The sequence below is a fragment of the Parasteatoda tepidariorum genome, chromosome 3 (genome assembly GCF_982258835.1).
Source record: "Parasteatoda tepidariorum strain Cologne lab strain chromosome 3, Ptep-v5.0, whole genome shotgun sequence".
NCBI lineage: Eukaryota > Metazoa > Arthropoda > Arachnida > Araneae > Theridiidae > Parasteatoda > Parasteatoda tepidariorum.
Genome location: NC_141757.1, coordinates 85536502 through 85553735, shown reverse-complemented (window position 1 = coordinate 85553735; position 17234 = coordinate 85536502). Strand labels below are relative to the sequence as shown.

Genomic DNA, 17234 nt, shown 5'->3' with positions numbered 1-17234 from the left:
AGTACTGATAATATAAATCAAACCACATTTAAAATAACTGATTTACTTACTTTGAGTTGGTTTAAAACAGTCCGGGTAGGATTAGGATCCATAATCGCAATTGTGTTCAATTCTTTTTCATCCATTACATATAATGCCAGTTTCTTCCAAAGTCCATTTGAATCTAATTCCTTGCAAAAGGCTTCCTCATTTTTATAAATATGACTTTTCTTATTATCATGCAATTCACATGAGTTAATTTGCTTTTCTATAAATAACAAAGAAAATTTAGAAATCAATAAACTTAAATACCTCTTTGTTTTTTTAGATTTAAAAACTAAACATTTTACAACTAGAAGCGTTGAATATTATTTAAAAACATTTTTATATTCTAAGTATAAAGCAATAAATATGTTGAACTTTTCAAAATTGTTAATAAGAAATTTCTTTTTAGTATTTTATACAAACATAAATACAGATTAAATGTCATAAATACAGAAGTATATAATCCTAATAATGTGAAGTATATATACACTATATTATAATACATATCATGATATAGCATATACACTTCTCACTATTGAGTATTGCCTTATATAAGTAAAAAATAATGAATATAATTTAAGAAATCAATTGAAGAAATGCAGAAAGAGATAAAAATGTATGATTTGACGAGTTCTGGATTAGGAACCCAGATATTTTTTCTACTATATTTCAAAAATAGTTACAAAGTTCATCAAGACATGGCACTTCTAATTAAGAAAAAACTAACAATAAAATAGTGTTTTAAAAATAATTACCCTTTGCAAGAAGGAACAGGGAAGTGTGAAGAAAAAATTATCAGATGTTTGTGCAAACTTTTCATTTGGAACGATGTGAAAAATACAGCATTAAGAATTTCTTAAGACTTTTTCTAGACAGCAGCACTTTCTGTTTACAATTTTTGAAACTAATTTTGAAATATTAAAATAAATTTTAGTTCCCTAAGTAGAACACAGCAAACTGTACAGTTCTATCTGCTTCTATTTTTATTTAATGGAGTTTTTAAACCATCCTTTTCGGGTCACCCAATGAATGATAACCGACTCTATAAAAAATTCAATTTATTTATTCTTTTAATTTATAAAAAAATAACCCTTTAACTCTTGAAATACAAGTGCAAATTTATGTAAATTTTTACTAATTAGGCAATTTTTCACAACTGAACTGTCTAACTTAAGGAAAACGTGGTTTTCCTTGACTAAAAAGTTTCACATTAAACTCATTCTATGTTAACAGTTAAAGCGGTAAAACTATTGATATCCATAATATCCTAATAAAATTTTTTTAATAATAGATGGTACAGTAGATGGTTATATAGATGGTATTCAAATAGTTAAAGTAATTAAAATAATACAAAGAAATTTATTATTTCACTTAAGTTGAAGAAAGTCATATGTGTGTGTGTATATATATATATATATATATATATATATATATATATATATATATATATATATATATATATATATATATATATATATATATATATATATATATATATATATATATATATATATATATATATATATATGTATATATATATATATATACATATATATATATATATATATATATATATATATATATATATATATATATATATATATATATATATATATATATATATATATATATATATATATATATATATATATATAATATGTGTAGGGGTTTGTGGAGCAAGGGAGACAATACAATAGTTTAAAAATATAACCTAACATTTAATTTAAAAAAAAGGAAATAAGTTTAACAGTGATATTCAAAGTTTCCAAGTTCAAAGGTTTAGGTACTTATATATAAATAGAATAGCAAGAGAAGGCTCTTAGCTTGCCAGTGACGAAAACAATGGGTGTTCACCAACCATGAAATTAAGAAGAGTAATAAAATTTTCTTTTGCTATTAAGGAAAAAAAATTGGCAATGTTTAATTGGTCTATGTGATCAGCGAAAATTCGAGAGATATGTTTGGTTCGATTTCAGAGGGCGAAAAATGAAGCATGAAATTAAGAATTTCTAGCAAAATACTGCAGAGTTGCACATGAGAGTTCTGAGAATATATAACACAATAATACATTTATAAAACACAAGAAAAAAAAACAAAAAATTTTTATATGGCAACAAACACCCCCCAAAAAAATTCCTAGACTTTTCACACATTTATTCAAACTGCTTTTATCAAATCTCCCCTCCTCGATTTTTGTAATCGGTGATATCGATTGAATTATTAATTTTTCAGTTGTGGCTTATTTTTGTACATAAAATACATTGAAAAACACGACTGCTTGCTATTATAACTGAAAAAAGAAAATTAAGTATAACAAAAGCAATTTTTTGGCAAAATATTGTTTTTCTAAATTTGAAACTAAAATAAATTCATTTTTCCTGGCTACTTGGGTGTTTTAATTAAATTCTCGATTTTTCCAAATTGCTAAAATTCTAAGACAATTCCCGTTTCAGTGGCCAGCCAGTTTAAATTACACAAAGATTATGTAAAATATAACCTGTAAAAAAATATAATAAACATAAAACAATAATAATAACGTTGTTTAAAAATATTACCATCTTTATATCCAATCTTGTTTATCTCAGAGCATTTTGATTTTAAAGATACCTACAATTAAAAAAAAAAATTTCTTTCAAGAAGTAAATAGCCTCAAAATCTAAGATTGAAATAAGGAAATTTCAAATAGTCCTACACATTTTTATCTCTTAAATTATTCAAAAAACGCATACTTCTTGAGTTTAAAATGGCAAACAGCATTCCGAACAGCGTTTTTTCTCATTAATTATTCAAAAAAGAATTTTTGACGAGTATTAAGGTTTAAAATGATTGAGAAATGAATAACATGACACTACACAGCTAGGGAATATCACATAATTTTGAAATAACATGAAACAACAGGACTCATCAAAATTAGGAGTGATGGGATGATTTTTAAAATGATAATTTTTGAAATTACAGAGCAATTTCTTTAAAATATTGAAATGCAAAGCAAAATATATTACATCTTATCCCAAGGTTGTGTGTTGCATCAAAAATAGATCAAAAATAGATCCTTTAGTTGCCTAAAACATTAAAATAATGGCTTATAAGCAGGAAAATAGATGCCCAAAAATATCTTAAAACAGTAATCAAATGACCATATTTATAGTCTAAATGTTATATACACGAAATAAAAACATGAAAAGGGGACATACACATTTACTTACTATTCATTTTAAGTACAGCAATTACACTTTGTCAATAATATTTGTAATCTTCTAATAATAAAAAAAAAAACGAATGATAAAAATAACAAATAAGAGCCCCAGAGAGAAAAAATTAAAAACAATTAAATGCAATTCAAAATTAAGTTTTTGGCTTTTTGGAAATAAATTTAATCCGAGTTTGTTTTCTTTTATTACTATTATGTTTTTTTATTTTATTAGTCTCATGTTCTTTTTCTTTCTGTTTCAAATGCAGGTTGTCCTCAATCGTGCCTTGAACTAATCTAATTCCTTGCAAGTCTTTATTGAAAAAAACTTAAGTTTTTTTTAATTCTCTTTATCTTCCTTTGACATTATCGAAGGAAGTTTGCTATAAATGAAAAGAAAGTCATAATAGCTGCCTTTGGGCGAAAATAGTAGCTTTTCAACCTTTTTAGACAAAAAAAGTTGACACAGTTACTGTAGTCTGAAAATAGTTGCAAATAGACACATTATAGCCATCGGTCGCAACCTTTCACTTCATAAAAGCAATGCATATTTAATTTTATAAAGAGTAAAAACCAGAGTTTATGTATTAGAAAAAGAAAGATTTCTTTACATTTGATTACCAAACAAATAAACATATTTGCCTACTAGTTATAAAATAGGTTTACTCAGTGAAAAGACAAGTGGTTTTGATCCGAGGTATGAGGATTGCTACCAGTGCGATAAAAAAGTGATTTCATGCATTTGTAAAAAACTTCTATTTGTTAAGGCACACACGCTTTTAAATCCAACTAAATTTCAATCTTCCAAACCAAAAGCTAGATTCCTTTTATCGAACAAAAAGTTCATGTGTGTTGTAAGTGATTTTGTTTTCTTCATAATTATTTTGCTTTTTCAGCCTTACTAAAGCATCATATTAAAAGCATTTTTTCAATTTCCAAAATAAGTAACTAAAACAAAATATTGTTCAGATATTGAAAAAAAAATTTAAATCAAAAGATTTTACTATAAGAAAAAATCCGAAATGGGATTTCAAAATTATTTTTAAAAATTTTCCGCAGTAAAAACTGTATACTTTTCCATTTCGCTGGCTCAGGCAATTTCGGCTATTTTATCTAATTATTTATTTAAAAAAATAACGTCATTTAAATCAAGAAAAAAATAAACAAACAGTTGGATTTATTTTTACTCAGAAAGTTTGCATTGGCGAAAAGTTTGGTTGATAAGTTTAGCAAACCATCAAAATAAATGAAGATCAAGGGTGAAGAACCATTTAATTTGGAAGGATTAATTGCTTGAGTTTCACAAAAAGGACAATCGGATCACAATGTGTTGCATTTTGAATTTATTAAGTTTTGTCAAATCAAAAACATGAAAAAATCAGTTCACTCCCAGAGTTATTACACAGTGAAAATGAGGCGTTCTGGTTTAAAACGGTTCTTGTCTGCACACTTCCATATTTTTTTCTTCTTCTCAGAATCAGTTTAATAGACGGAATATGTTCTTTACCCTTGATCTTATAATTAATTTCCATTATTACCTTTTCATTAAGCTCTAGTATGATAGGTGAAGAAGTGTTCGGTGTACTAGGTAGGCATGACTTAGGTATATTACCACTGTAATCTTTAGCATCAGGATCTATTTCAGACTGAAATGAATAACTTTAATCAATCAAAAATAATATATTAAAAACTTTTCAACGTCTCAATGTAAAGCAACAGTATAGAATGTATATAGTATAGAATAAACTAACTTGTGTCAGTAAAAATTCAACCAACTCAGGACTTCTCTCATATGCAAAATGGAGAGGTGTTTTCCCAGATTTTCCATCAGTGATATTGACAATTGCGTTGGCTTCGAAAAGCAGTTTTGTGCATATTTCAGAATTGCTTATAATAGACAAATGCAAAGGAGCAAGACCTGAAAAAAAGTCTTATAATTGGTTTCTAATTTAAAACAAATGTAAATGTAATATTAAAAAAATCAAACTGTATTTTATGTAGTATTAAAATTTTTAATAAAATAACAGATTTAGGCAATCAAATTTTAAAAATCATAATGTTAAGAGCCATATTTCGTGTTCAAAATTAAACTAACATCATTTGGAGTCTCATTTGGGATAAAATCACTAAGTCGAACACAAACAAATTTGAAAGCCATTTTAAATAGTAAACATCAAAATAAAACTTAAAAAAACTTTGCATTTAATAATTTAAAACAAACTATTATGAAAATTGAATGAAAATTCCAAAACTAATTCTTTTAAATATACTTTAATCATGAACTTAAAATTTTAAACATTCTGAGAAAATCTGAATTCCTCAGACATTTTCTATGTTGCTAATAGAAGAAATTTATTTTTGCTAAACTCATTTCTCCGTGATCCTCAATTTCACAAAATATTTGTGATTGCTAAATTTTTTATTTCTTTTGTGATTACTAAAGAACTTAAAATGCTTCTTTGAAAAAAACTTTTTCTTAAAAACTTTTCCTGAACAATTTTATGAATCATTTCTTGACAAATAATAAGAAAAAGATTACCATATTTGAAATGAATTTGTAAGAAAAATTCATTCTTAAAGAAGATAAAACAGATAAAAATATCTGTTCATAAAATTTGAAAAGAACTTGCAAGTTCATGAAATCAAAAGTAACTGATATTTATGAAGAAAGAATAGTGTCGGTAACACCGAACCAAAGAACTTCCACGAAATGCAAAATCAAATTAAAAAGCAAAGACATTGACAAAACAAATGTTTTTACAGAACTTTTCAAACGTTTAACTTGACAGAATTGTTAAAAAATATTTGATTTTATTGTCAAAAAATGTGATTATTAAAAAATATCTTGAAATGTTTATTTCCATCCTTTAAGTTCATAAAATCGAGATATTACTATTTATTTAAAAAATATGCAAATAAAAGTAGTTACATAAACTTATTAGCTATTTTTACTTGCTATCAAATACATCATATTTTAGAATGATTTTTTTATACCAATGCAGTTTTTTTAACACCTTGAATGTAATCACAAAATTTTATGGTATTTAGCTAGAGAAGCTATTCAGGATTGCAGAGCTCAACATTATCAGCTTAACTATAATCATATTCACATTTGTTGTTGGAATTTTTTATTATGCATTTTCAAGGCATTTTGTTTCAGTTGAGAATTTTGTGTACACTTAAATTTGTATTAGCTGAATAAGAATTGATTTTCCCATAAATCTAACTGAGCTACATATTTATCCAGAGTTTTTAGAGAAAATAATGTCATGCAACAAGAAAAAAAAACTCATAAGATAAAAGCTAATGCTAAACAAAAAAATATTATAATAACACTTAACTATTACTATTAAAATCATTTGCAATATTATAAGAAACAAATGTTCCTTAAAAAATAAAAAAATAAGACAGTTTAGTAGAAATGAAAACATACCATCATAGTTTAAACCATTAATATCTAGAAGGTACTTTTGTGTGGAATCCCCTAATAGAGAAGCTAAAACTTCTCTCATACAAAATGGAAAATTAAACATAGCTGCTAAATGTACACAATTATTCCCATTTTTATCTTTGACTTTTGGATCAGCACCATGCTTCAATAGGATTCTGACTATTTTCCATAAATTTTTACTCACAGCAATCAACAGTGGTGTCTGTGCAAAAAAATAATAGGTTGATTTGAGTGTTAGTTGATTTGACACATTAAAAAAAACTTTATAATAGCATGGTAATTAATTAATGATTTATATTAACTCATTAGCCAGCCAAACTTGATGTGTGATTTTTTTTATACAAATAATATTAGCTACTATTCTTGCCATATACTAAATATTTTCACTTTTTCGTAATATTGGATTTTGAATTTACGCAATATCGGTAAAAAGGGGGTATGCATGTTTACCCCTAATGGTGCAGAAGTATTTCAAGATTACATATCACCAGGTATAATGTTGTTCCACCATTTGGTCAAGCCAAGCTCAATTGCCATTTGCCGTTTGTTTGACAAGAGAGCACAGCAGGGGTGTAGCTTGGAAACCTGCAAATAGAATGCAGCACAAAGCGTTCATGTGGCCACTTTCTAAATTTAGACATAGGAAGGAGAAGAAAATTTTCTCCAGATCCCTATATCAAGGGTACTGTTCAGTCACCAACTACAAGACTTTTGATTCCGCAAATTTTATGAGCATGTATAACGCATGCACTTAGTGGGTATTATTAGCAGAGTCAAAGATATAACTCTGGCCCCTCCAGATCAGAATACTATTCTCTAACTACTGGGATATCACAGTTCTACCAGGTACTATTTTAAAAATTATTGATAATATTAATTACAAATTTATAGTTAAATTATTTGTAATTATGGAAACAATAAGAATGATTAAAATTATAAAATGATTTATCACCATATTTCTCTGCATTTTCACTGAGGAAGTGGAGCTCCTTTAGCCTATTTATATATTCATGACACTAGTAAAAGCCTAATAAGTAAAATAAAATATTGTTGTCTCACATCCTCCAATATACAATTACAAAAAAATAGTATTTTCGTAGTATCTGAGTAGGAACACATGAAGAGGCATCAATTAATAAGTAATTACATTATCCCTTTAAAAGATAACTTAATTGTGACTTATAAACATATACAAGGCAAGTTGAAAGTCCTAAACCTGCTTTGTAGATCTAATTATTGTGACCATAAGGTCAATATTTTGCAGAATAATGTGAAAATGTCCCATAGATCACAGGATCAGAGATTCTGGTTTACATTTTATTGTTTCTTTTTTGACCATCATCTTATTCCAGAGGGAAATATTTGTAAAATAGGATTTCTATGATTCCTGTCTGTATAAATAGCCTATTGTTGCTAAGATGCAGAAGGTCCACTAGAGAGCTGCCCTTTGAGCTAGCGAACTTTTAATTGCTAGAGATGAGAGAACATCCCTCTGTACAACTGGAACTGAAGTATTTACTGCATATAAATAACTCTATCATGTCATTGCCCCTAAGTTGTAGACTTTGGGAGCGAGAATTACTCTGGAATTAAGTATCACAGTAAAAAGAGAGAAGTGGTTTAACATTGACAATGGGAGAAAAAACCTACAGTAAAATAGTAATTTATTGAGACTTATGCTCAGAAACAATGAATGACTGACATTACAAATGTAAAGGGAAGATTATGATTTTTTAATTCCGTAGTTCTGTAAAGTTTGTTTGTGTATATGATTGTCTGTGTACATAAGCATTTTCTAAAATATATAAACAATTTTAGCCAATTAATAAAATTGTCAGAAAATTATAGTACTATTAAAAAATAGTAAACAAAATTTGAAATGAATAAGTAAAGGCGGGCAATCGAAGAAATGCACTATGCAATTACGCAATGAAGGACTATGTGTGACCAACTCTGCCAAATCAAGAAAGTAAAAAAAGTAGGTTAAGTGAAACATAAAGAAAAGTATTTTAGGAAATTTCTTTTATGTTACTTCAGCACTGTTTTATACTTTTGCAACTTTCAACTAATTGAAATAATTCATTAAATACATACTTTTAATTATCTTTAATTACCTTACTAACTTTTTTTAGCTATGGATTTGTGACCCAAATAGTCTAATTAGAAATTTAATTTTTTTAAAAATATAATCAGTATTACTATAATTACAATGCAAGTTTGGCTTTTCAAAATAAAAATAACAGATAAACAAATGGTTAATTAGGATTATCATTTATAAGATAGAACCACACAAATCATGTATAAAATAAAATAGAAATCATGTATAAAATAATTTTATGCATTAAGTAGATTTAAATTTTTGTGTTTTGCTATGTATTTATTGCGTATTTATTACTATGTAAAATTAATAATTTATTTTTATTTTCAGATAAACTTTGGCAACACACTTTAAATGGTACTACTGCCCAATTTTGAAGCTTGATATATAAATTGATAATCACTGCTTGTCATAATAAATGTTAATGGTTTTTATCAAATGGGAAACCATTTCATCTAAAATCACATTTATGTGAACTTGGCAGCGTTTGAGAGGTACCACTGACATACTTAAGTAACTGAAATAGTTTCTTCTAAATGAAAAAAAAAAATTATAAAGGATGTACCATATGCATTTTGTTGACTTGGTTTAGAAGATCAATAGGAGCATATTCCAACATTTTTAATAACAAAGATACATCTTCACTTTCTTCAATAACAAACAAATGCAAGATACTAAAATAAAAAAGACAACTTAAATAAAACTAGGGCTATATTTTTTATTAGCAGTTATAAAATCAGTATGACTTTATAATTTTAGAAAATTAACGAAAATCAGAACAAGAATTTTATGTCAACTTTATCAAACAATTATTATTATAAGAAAATGTAAAATAAATATATTTCTTTAGCTGTTTATATTTTAATTTTTTATCAGAAAACAAGTTTACTGATGCATTTAGACAAATTTAATAAAATTAGAAACTGAAAAAAAAAAAAATTAATATGTCAGTGCAAAATACTTTGTACTCAGAGAAATGAAAAATAAGTTCCTTATCAAGATATTAAAGGCTATTATATACAATTTAATAAACATGTGATTAAGCTTTCTTTAAATTTTTTTATCACTTTGAATCATTCAAAGTTGCTTTTTAGCTTCTGACTTTGATTGTTCTCTATTCTTTAGACATTATAAATATGTGGATTGTTTAGTGAATCTCAAATATTTGTATTTTCAGCATGTATTTAGCACACTGCTAATATAAAGGGCTATATATAAAGGGGTATATATAAAGGGCTATATATAAAGGGGTTGGCAAAATAATGGAAAATTCATCTATACTAACTCATTTTTTGATCTTTCTCAAAAAATACTTAGAGAATCATTTTATACATTTAGAAGTGTTTGGGGAATGCAATTTCTCATATATATCAATGATGTTTAAACTTTTTAAAGGATTGAGGGACTGATAATAAATTACAAACAGAAAAAAGTGTTTTTGAATACCCTATCACAAAAATGTAGCAATAAATTTGTAACTTGTGACTGCGGTTTTAGTTATTATATGCAACAATTGCACAAAATTTCGTAAATCTAGCTTAAATATTTATGGAGATATGGACATTTTATAAAAAGCTAATTTGTTGTTTCGCGTTTTTTGCTATAACTTTAATACTTAAAAAAAAAATTTCATTTGGAACAATTTAAAATTAATTACAAAATTATTGCTTTGACATTTTGAGAAAAACTCTTTTAAAACTGGGCAAGATATGAGTACTTGAAGCAATTCTTTTATACTGCACATTGTGTGGGAAAAATTTATTTTTTCTTAATTTTGTAGAGAATTGTATTTGGCAACTAATAAAAAAAAGTCTGACATAATTATCTTAAAAATTTAAAAGTTTCAAGTAGTTTTTGAACTTTTTAAAATAAAACTCAAAATTATCTTCTCTTTCCTTATTAAATCACATTTTGGTATAAGAATTTTATTGCAAGGTATTATCATTTGTTATTAAATTTTGTCTTGTGATACAAAATAATATTTGTAGAAATCCCATTATCATTTTGAGCTTCCTTGAAGCTACATAATATAAAAACTACTTAGAAAAATGCTAAAAACTTTTTTAATTTTTAAGATATTCAAATCAGACTTTTTTCATTAGTTACCAAATACGATTCGCTACAAAATTATGAAAAAAATATATTGATTTTTTCCCACGCATGCACAGTATAAGGGAACTACTTTAATTACTCATATCTTGTGAAGTTTTAAACGAATTTTTCTAAAATGTTAAAGCAATAACATTGTAATTAATTTTAAATTGCTCCTAAAATTTTGTTAGTTTTTTATAAAAATGTTCATACTTCTATAAATATTTAAGCTAAGATTATAAAATTTTGTGCAATTACTGCATATAATAACCAGAATAACTGTTGCAAGTTACAAAACTATTCCGACATTTTTCAGCATAGGGTGTTCAAAAAATTTTTTCCGTTTGTAATTTATTGTGGGTTCCTAAAATCTCAAAAAGCTTTAAACTTCATTGATATGTATGAGAAATCACATGATCTAAACATGCTTGAAGTTATAAAATTGTTCTTTAAATATTTCTTGAGAAAACTGAAAGATATGTGTGTAACGATATACACTCTTTAACAGGGGTTTCCAACTGGCGGTCCGGGGGTCGCATCCGGCCCGCGAAGCCTTTTTTTGTGGCCCGCGAACTAAAATATATTAGTTGCCATTTTTTGGCGAACAATTTTTGTAAAAAATCAATATGGGTTTAAAATACTTTTCTCGTTAATAAAAACTTAATTTCTTTGTTTCGGTGAAATTTAGCATACCAACGCTGCAAAAAAAAAACATTTTCTCAGGTTTTGACGCACCAAGAAGCAATCATCTGATTGCTTTGAAATGTCGTATGCATGAATGTTTTGAACAGATCAGGCTGGAATGATGCCAACTGGGGACATATAATCTTTAGCGACGAATCCCGCTTCCAACCGTGTCCTGACGATCATCGAAGACGTGTTTGGAGAAGACATGCTTGGTCTGGGGTGCCATTTCCTTTGACAGCCAGAACCCTTTGGTCGTCATTAGAGGTACACTTACTGCACAGCGGTACGTCGACGACATCCTAAGACCTGTTTTGCTACCGTTCCTTTTGCAGCGCCCTTAGCTGGTTTTTCAGCAGGCAATGCCAGACCACATACGGCACATGCTGCTATGAACTGTCTGCAAGCTTGTCAAACTCTTCCTTGGCCTGCCAGATCACCTCTCCCATCAAGCATGTCTGGAATATGATGGGAAGGCGATTGCATCTGGCACGGAATGTTGATGACCTCGTTCGACAATTGGATCGACAATTGGCTTGTATCCAGGCTAGAGGCGGGTCAACACCTTATTGAACTTGCTACTGTAACTCTGCAATAAATTATTCAATTGTTCTGAAATTTTAATCATTTACTATTCTGTACATTGTCTTCCTATCCACCAATTTTCGTTTCAATAGGACAACTCCTTCTTGGTGCATTGATTTTTTTGTTATAGAGTGTATATGTATACATACTTATATATATATATATACAGAATACTCGCGATATCCCGAAAACCTTGTCATGTTAAATAATTTTTTCAAAGTAAAAAATTACTTTTTTCGTTAAAAATCACTGCAATGTTGTACCGAAGTAAAGAATTCTCAAAAGAATCTCTCATACCCTTCATTACGCCTTTCCATGATGTTCCCTATAAGAATTCCTCTTGACTATTCCTCACAGAACATTTATAATGCCGATGAAACAGACTGTTTGTGTGGTCACTCTAATCGATAGCTCAAAATGTCCATTTTTCTCAAATAACAACACTGGTTTGCAATGGACTGTAGATTACTTTATTTTAAATACTCGCGGACTACGTCCGCCATTTATGAAGTTCTCAAGGTATATATAAAGGTCTCTCACACAGGGGTGGCGCGGCAGTCGCACATGCGCGAACATGCCGCCCGGCATTGCAATGTTTCAACATTCAATTAATATGTAATTTAACAAAGCACAATTTGCATTATTTAAAAAATCTTTACAAAGCATTTAGATGATAATTAGTAACACTGATACAAATAAGAAAAAACAAATTAATGATACTTTACACTGCAACCGATCTTCTCATACAACAAATATTCAATTCAAAATAAAATTAAACATGAGAATATTTTTATGATACAGGTAACAAGCATATTTTAGAAATAGACCTCTTAAGGGTCCCGTGCTGGGTTTTCACTTCTACAACTCTGATTTTCTTATCAGTGCCGTAAAACACTTTAATTATTCTACCCATTAACCATTTATTAGCTGGTAAATTATCCTCAATAATTAAGGCTAGACTACCGATTTTGACATTGTCCTTTTCGAATCTCCACTTGCCACGTTGCTGCAGTTCACTTAGGTAGCTTCGTTGCCACTTTCTCCAAATTAATTGTACTAATTTGGTTATTCTTTGCCACCTGGATAACCTATTTTCTTTTAAATTTGTCAAATCTGGTTCAATTATGGCATTCATTGTTCTCCCTATCAGGAAATGCGCAGGAGTTAAAACTTCTAAGTCGGTTTCATCCGCGGATAGTGGAGTTATCGGTCTACTATTCAAAATGCTTTCAATTTGAGTGGCTATAGTATGCAATTCTTCGTAAGTTAAAGAGGCATTACCTACAGCTCTTTTAAAATGGTATTTAAACGACTTAATTGCTGCCTCCCAGAGACCACCAAAGTTGGGGGCTCTAGGCGGGATAAAGCTCCACTCTATTCCTTCAGCGGATAGATAGTTAGCCAATTTTTCATCAGGATTTTTGAATAAATGTAAACATTTTTTTAACTCCTTGTTAGCGCCAACGAAATTCGTCGCGTTGTCTGAAAACAGTTTGGCACATTTGCCTCTACGCGCGATGAATCTCTTCAACGTGGCAATTAGAGACTCGGATGTCAAATCAGAAACTATCTCTATATGCACTGCTTTAGATACAAAACATATGAATAAGCAAATATACACCTTTAGAGAAATTTCTTTTCTTTGATGTTTACATTTAATGAAAAACGGACCAGTTAGGTCATCACCAGAGATATTGAATGCGAAATCTGGCACAACTCTTTCTCTAGGTAGATTTCCCATCATTTGCGTCGCAGCAATGGGTTTATTTTTAACACAAACAACACAATTATGAGTAATTCTTCTACATAGAGAACGGCCACACAAGGGCCAAAATTTTTCTCTTACACAGTTTAATAAACCATTTGGACCAATATGCAAATATTTTAAATGATATGTCGAAATAATAACAGAAGTTAAAGGACTATTTTTAGGGAGTATTGCAGGATGTTTTTTAAGAAAATTCAATTCAGTGTTACCTAATCGTCCTCCAACTCTTAAAACTTCATTTGAATCTAAAAGAGGGTTCAAATTTCTTATCTTACTCGTAGGAGACACCTTCCCGTGCAGTTTGAGACTCCGAATTTCTGATCCAAATTCCTCGTTCTGTATTATTCTCAACAGGAACTGCTCGGAGGCGTTGATCTCATCATTGCTCAGAGGTCCTGAAGCTCCTTCAGTAGGATTTCTGCAATTCTTAGAAAACCTAAAAATATAACTTAATACACGCACTATAGTAAAATAATTATTACTCAAGCCAATTAGTTCATGCAAAAAATTGTTGGACGTTAATGTAAAGGCTTTTAAGGGATCTTCAATGTCTAAGCTTGAAGGCCTTTTAAGTTCACTTTGGAAGACACTCAGTTCTTGCGACAAAGGAAAGTTTTGGTTAGGATACTCATTGTCATAAAGGAAATTAGGGCCTTTCCACCATAAATTTGTCTCTAAAAGATTCACAGGGTCCAATCCTCGGGATATCAAATCCGCGGGATTCATCTCGGATGGCACATGATTCCATTGGGACTTTAGCGTCAGTTCTTGTATGAGTGCAATTCTATTTTTCACGAATGTCTTAAGACTCGTTGGCTCCTTTTGAATCCATGCTAGTACAATCGTGGAATCAGACCAAAGGTAAACTTTGTCTGTTTGCAATTTTAATGCGGAAAGTATCTTTTTCATTAACTTGGACAACAAGACTGCAGCACAAAGTTCCAGTCTGGGGATACTTAGGGCTTTAAGTGGGGCAACTCTAGATTTGCTAGCAACTAATTTCACATTTATGTCACCTGCAGAGTTGAGCGACTTGCAATAAACGACTGCTCCATAGCAACTCTCCGATGCATCAGCGAATCCATGAAATTCGATTGTTTTAGACTGTTCTATTGTAATGCACCTATCCACTTTAATGTTGTTCACACCCTTCAACGTGGAAATAAATTCGCTCCACTCCTGAGATTCTGCAGCAGGAAGTGGATCACCCCAGTCAATGTTCAATTTCCACAATTTCTGCATAAATATTTTGGCCTTGGCTATGACAGGGCCGGCTATCCCTAGGGGGTCAAAAAGTTTTGCAATGGTGGACAGAACTGACCGCTTGGTAAAAGTGTTGTTCTCATCCACTGATATTTTGAAGGTATAGCAGTCCTCGGATGGTCGCCAAATGACTCCTAAAGTTTTTGTTTCATCGGCGCTCGAAAAGTCATAATCGTTTTTACTTGGTGAAAGTTCCGGATGGCTAGCAGACCATTTATGTAGACTCATACCGGCTTTATCGAGAATTGAAATCAGTTGCCGCCGTGTTTCCTTCGCTTCATCCAGAGAGGGTGCTGAATACAACACATCATCCATATAGAAGTTGTCACGTAGAAGAGGAGCTGCCAAAGGAAAATTTATGCCCTCGTCAAGAGATAGCTGATTCAAACACCTTGTTGCTAAAAAACTAGCACTCACGGTGCCGTACGTGATAGTTCTCAATTCATAAGCTTTTGTTGGGCCATTCGCATGATCCTTCCAAAGGATTCTTTGAAGACAATGCTGCTTAGGGTTCACCAAAATCATTCTGTACATCATCTTTATATCCGCTTGAAACGCGTATGTGTGCCTTCGAAAGCTAGTCATTATGCTAAATAAGTCTTCCTGTATCACCCCACCATTATATTGGATAGCGTTAAATGAGGTAGCATTATGCGTCAAGCTAGAAGCGTTGAATACTGCGCGAAGCTTCGTAGTACTCTTCTCAGGACGATACACGCCATGGTGTGGCATATAATAGGAACTTTCCGGTTCTCCTTCATCTTTAACTTCACTCATGTGACCAAGCTTCTCGTATTCAGCAAGAAAGTTTTTGTAAAGTCTCAAATGTTCTTGGTCCTTTGATAACCGATACCACAGAGAATTCAGCCGTTTAAGAGCAATATCCCTTGACTCGCCTAAACACGAGGGTTCTTCCTTAAGGGGTATAGTTACTACGTATCTACCTTCTTTATTACGGAAATGTGTTTGCTCAAAATGTTCCTCGCAAAAGGTCATTTCTTTACTTTTCGTTAACCCTACGTCTAAATTTTCAACTTCCCAAAAACTCTTTAATGTTTTGTTTAAATCATCCTCTAAAATTAATCCGCAATGCACATTGGTTGTATGCGAATCAATTAAACTACCACTCGCTACGTATCCGAAAACGGTATTTTGTAGAATTAATTTTGATTCGTGTAAATATATTTGTCCCGACCGTATTAATTCATAGAATATCTCCGCGCCTAACAATACGTCAATTTTATCAGGAATGAAAAAGGTTTCGTCAGCTAAGCAACATTAACAGGAACCTTAACTGCTGCATTAAGAAATTTTGACGGCGTAAAATCAATTATTTTTTCAACTACTAAAAAGGTTAATTCCTTTTCAAAACTCTTATCTTTATTTGAAATCGAAGTCCTAACACACCTATTTATATTCATCGTTGAATCATTCAAACAAGAAATTTGTGTGTTCATTTTTTTGTAAGGCAAATTAAGATTTTGTAAACAATTGCGATTAATCAAACATGATTGGGAGCCTGAATCTAGCAAGCACCTAACTTCCTGCCATAAGGAATTTTTATCCTTAATAAAACACTTAGCCGTACTCAAAAGAACAGTTTTTGTGTTTAATTTATTTTTTTCATAACTGGTGGCGACTACAGATATATTTCCATTGGCGCCGTCTTGAGAGGAAGTGGAAGGGGGGATGGAATATTCAAAACTCAACTGTGATTCTTGGTTAACAATAGCGGGTGATTTATTATTTCTGTTTACTCTTGGAAGGTGGATCATTTTATTATGAGGTTTACCGCAAAAGCAATCCTTAAATTTGCACGTTTGAACGGAACATTTGGCGGATAAGCATTTAAAACATAATTTATTACTCTTGACTACTTCTAATCTTTCATTAATTGACATATTTTTAAATTTCGAACATATATACAAGGCATGCTCATTAGATTTACAAATGACACATTTAGGATAATTTATTTCGGATAAAAACACATTAGAAATATTTTTATTAGAATGGAAGTCTCAATTCCTTTGGGAATGATAATTTATATCTTGTTTTGATTTAACCTTGGAAGAAAGATAAA

At 30.0% G+C, this 17234-nt stretch overlaps 1 protein-coding gene across 1 annotated transcript in view; it reads right to left on the bottom strand.

Annotated features, from left to right (window-relative positions):
• LOC107451409 (nuclear factor NF-kappa-B p100 subunit) overlaps positions 1–17234 on the bottom strand; it is a 46358-nt gene that overhangs the window by 3753 nt on the left and 25371 nt on the right. Inside the window, exons 11-16 of the mRNA XM_087159742.1 lie at positions 9329–9437; positions 6648–6867; positions 4966–5132; positions 4753–4860; positions 2580–2631; positions 51–247 (exon numbers count right to left, since the gene is read on the bottom strand). Coding sequence (XP_087015868.1) covers positions 51–247; positions 2580–2631; positions 4753–4860; positions 4966–5132; positions 6648–6867; positions 9329–9437 — 853 coding nt within the window. The remainder of the gene's footprint in view (positions 1–50; positions 248–2579; positions 2632–4752; positions 4861–4965; positions 5133–6647; positions 6868–9328; positions 9438–17234) is intronic.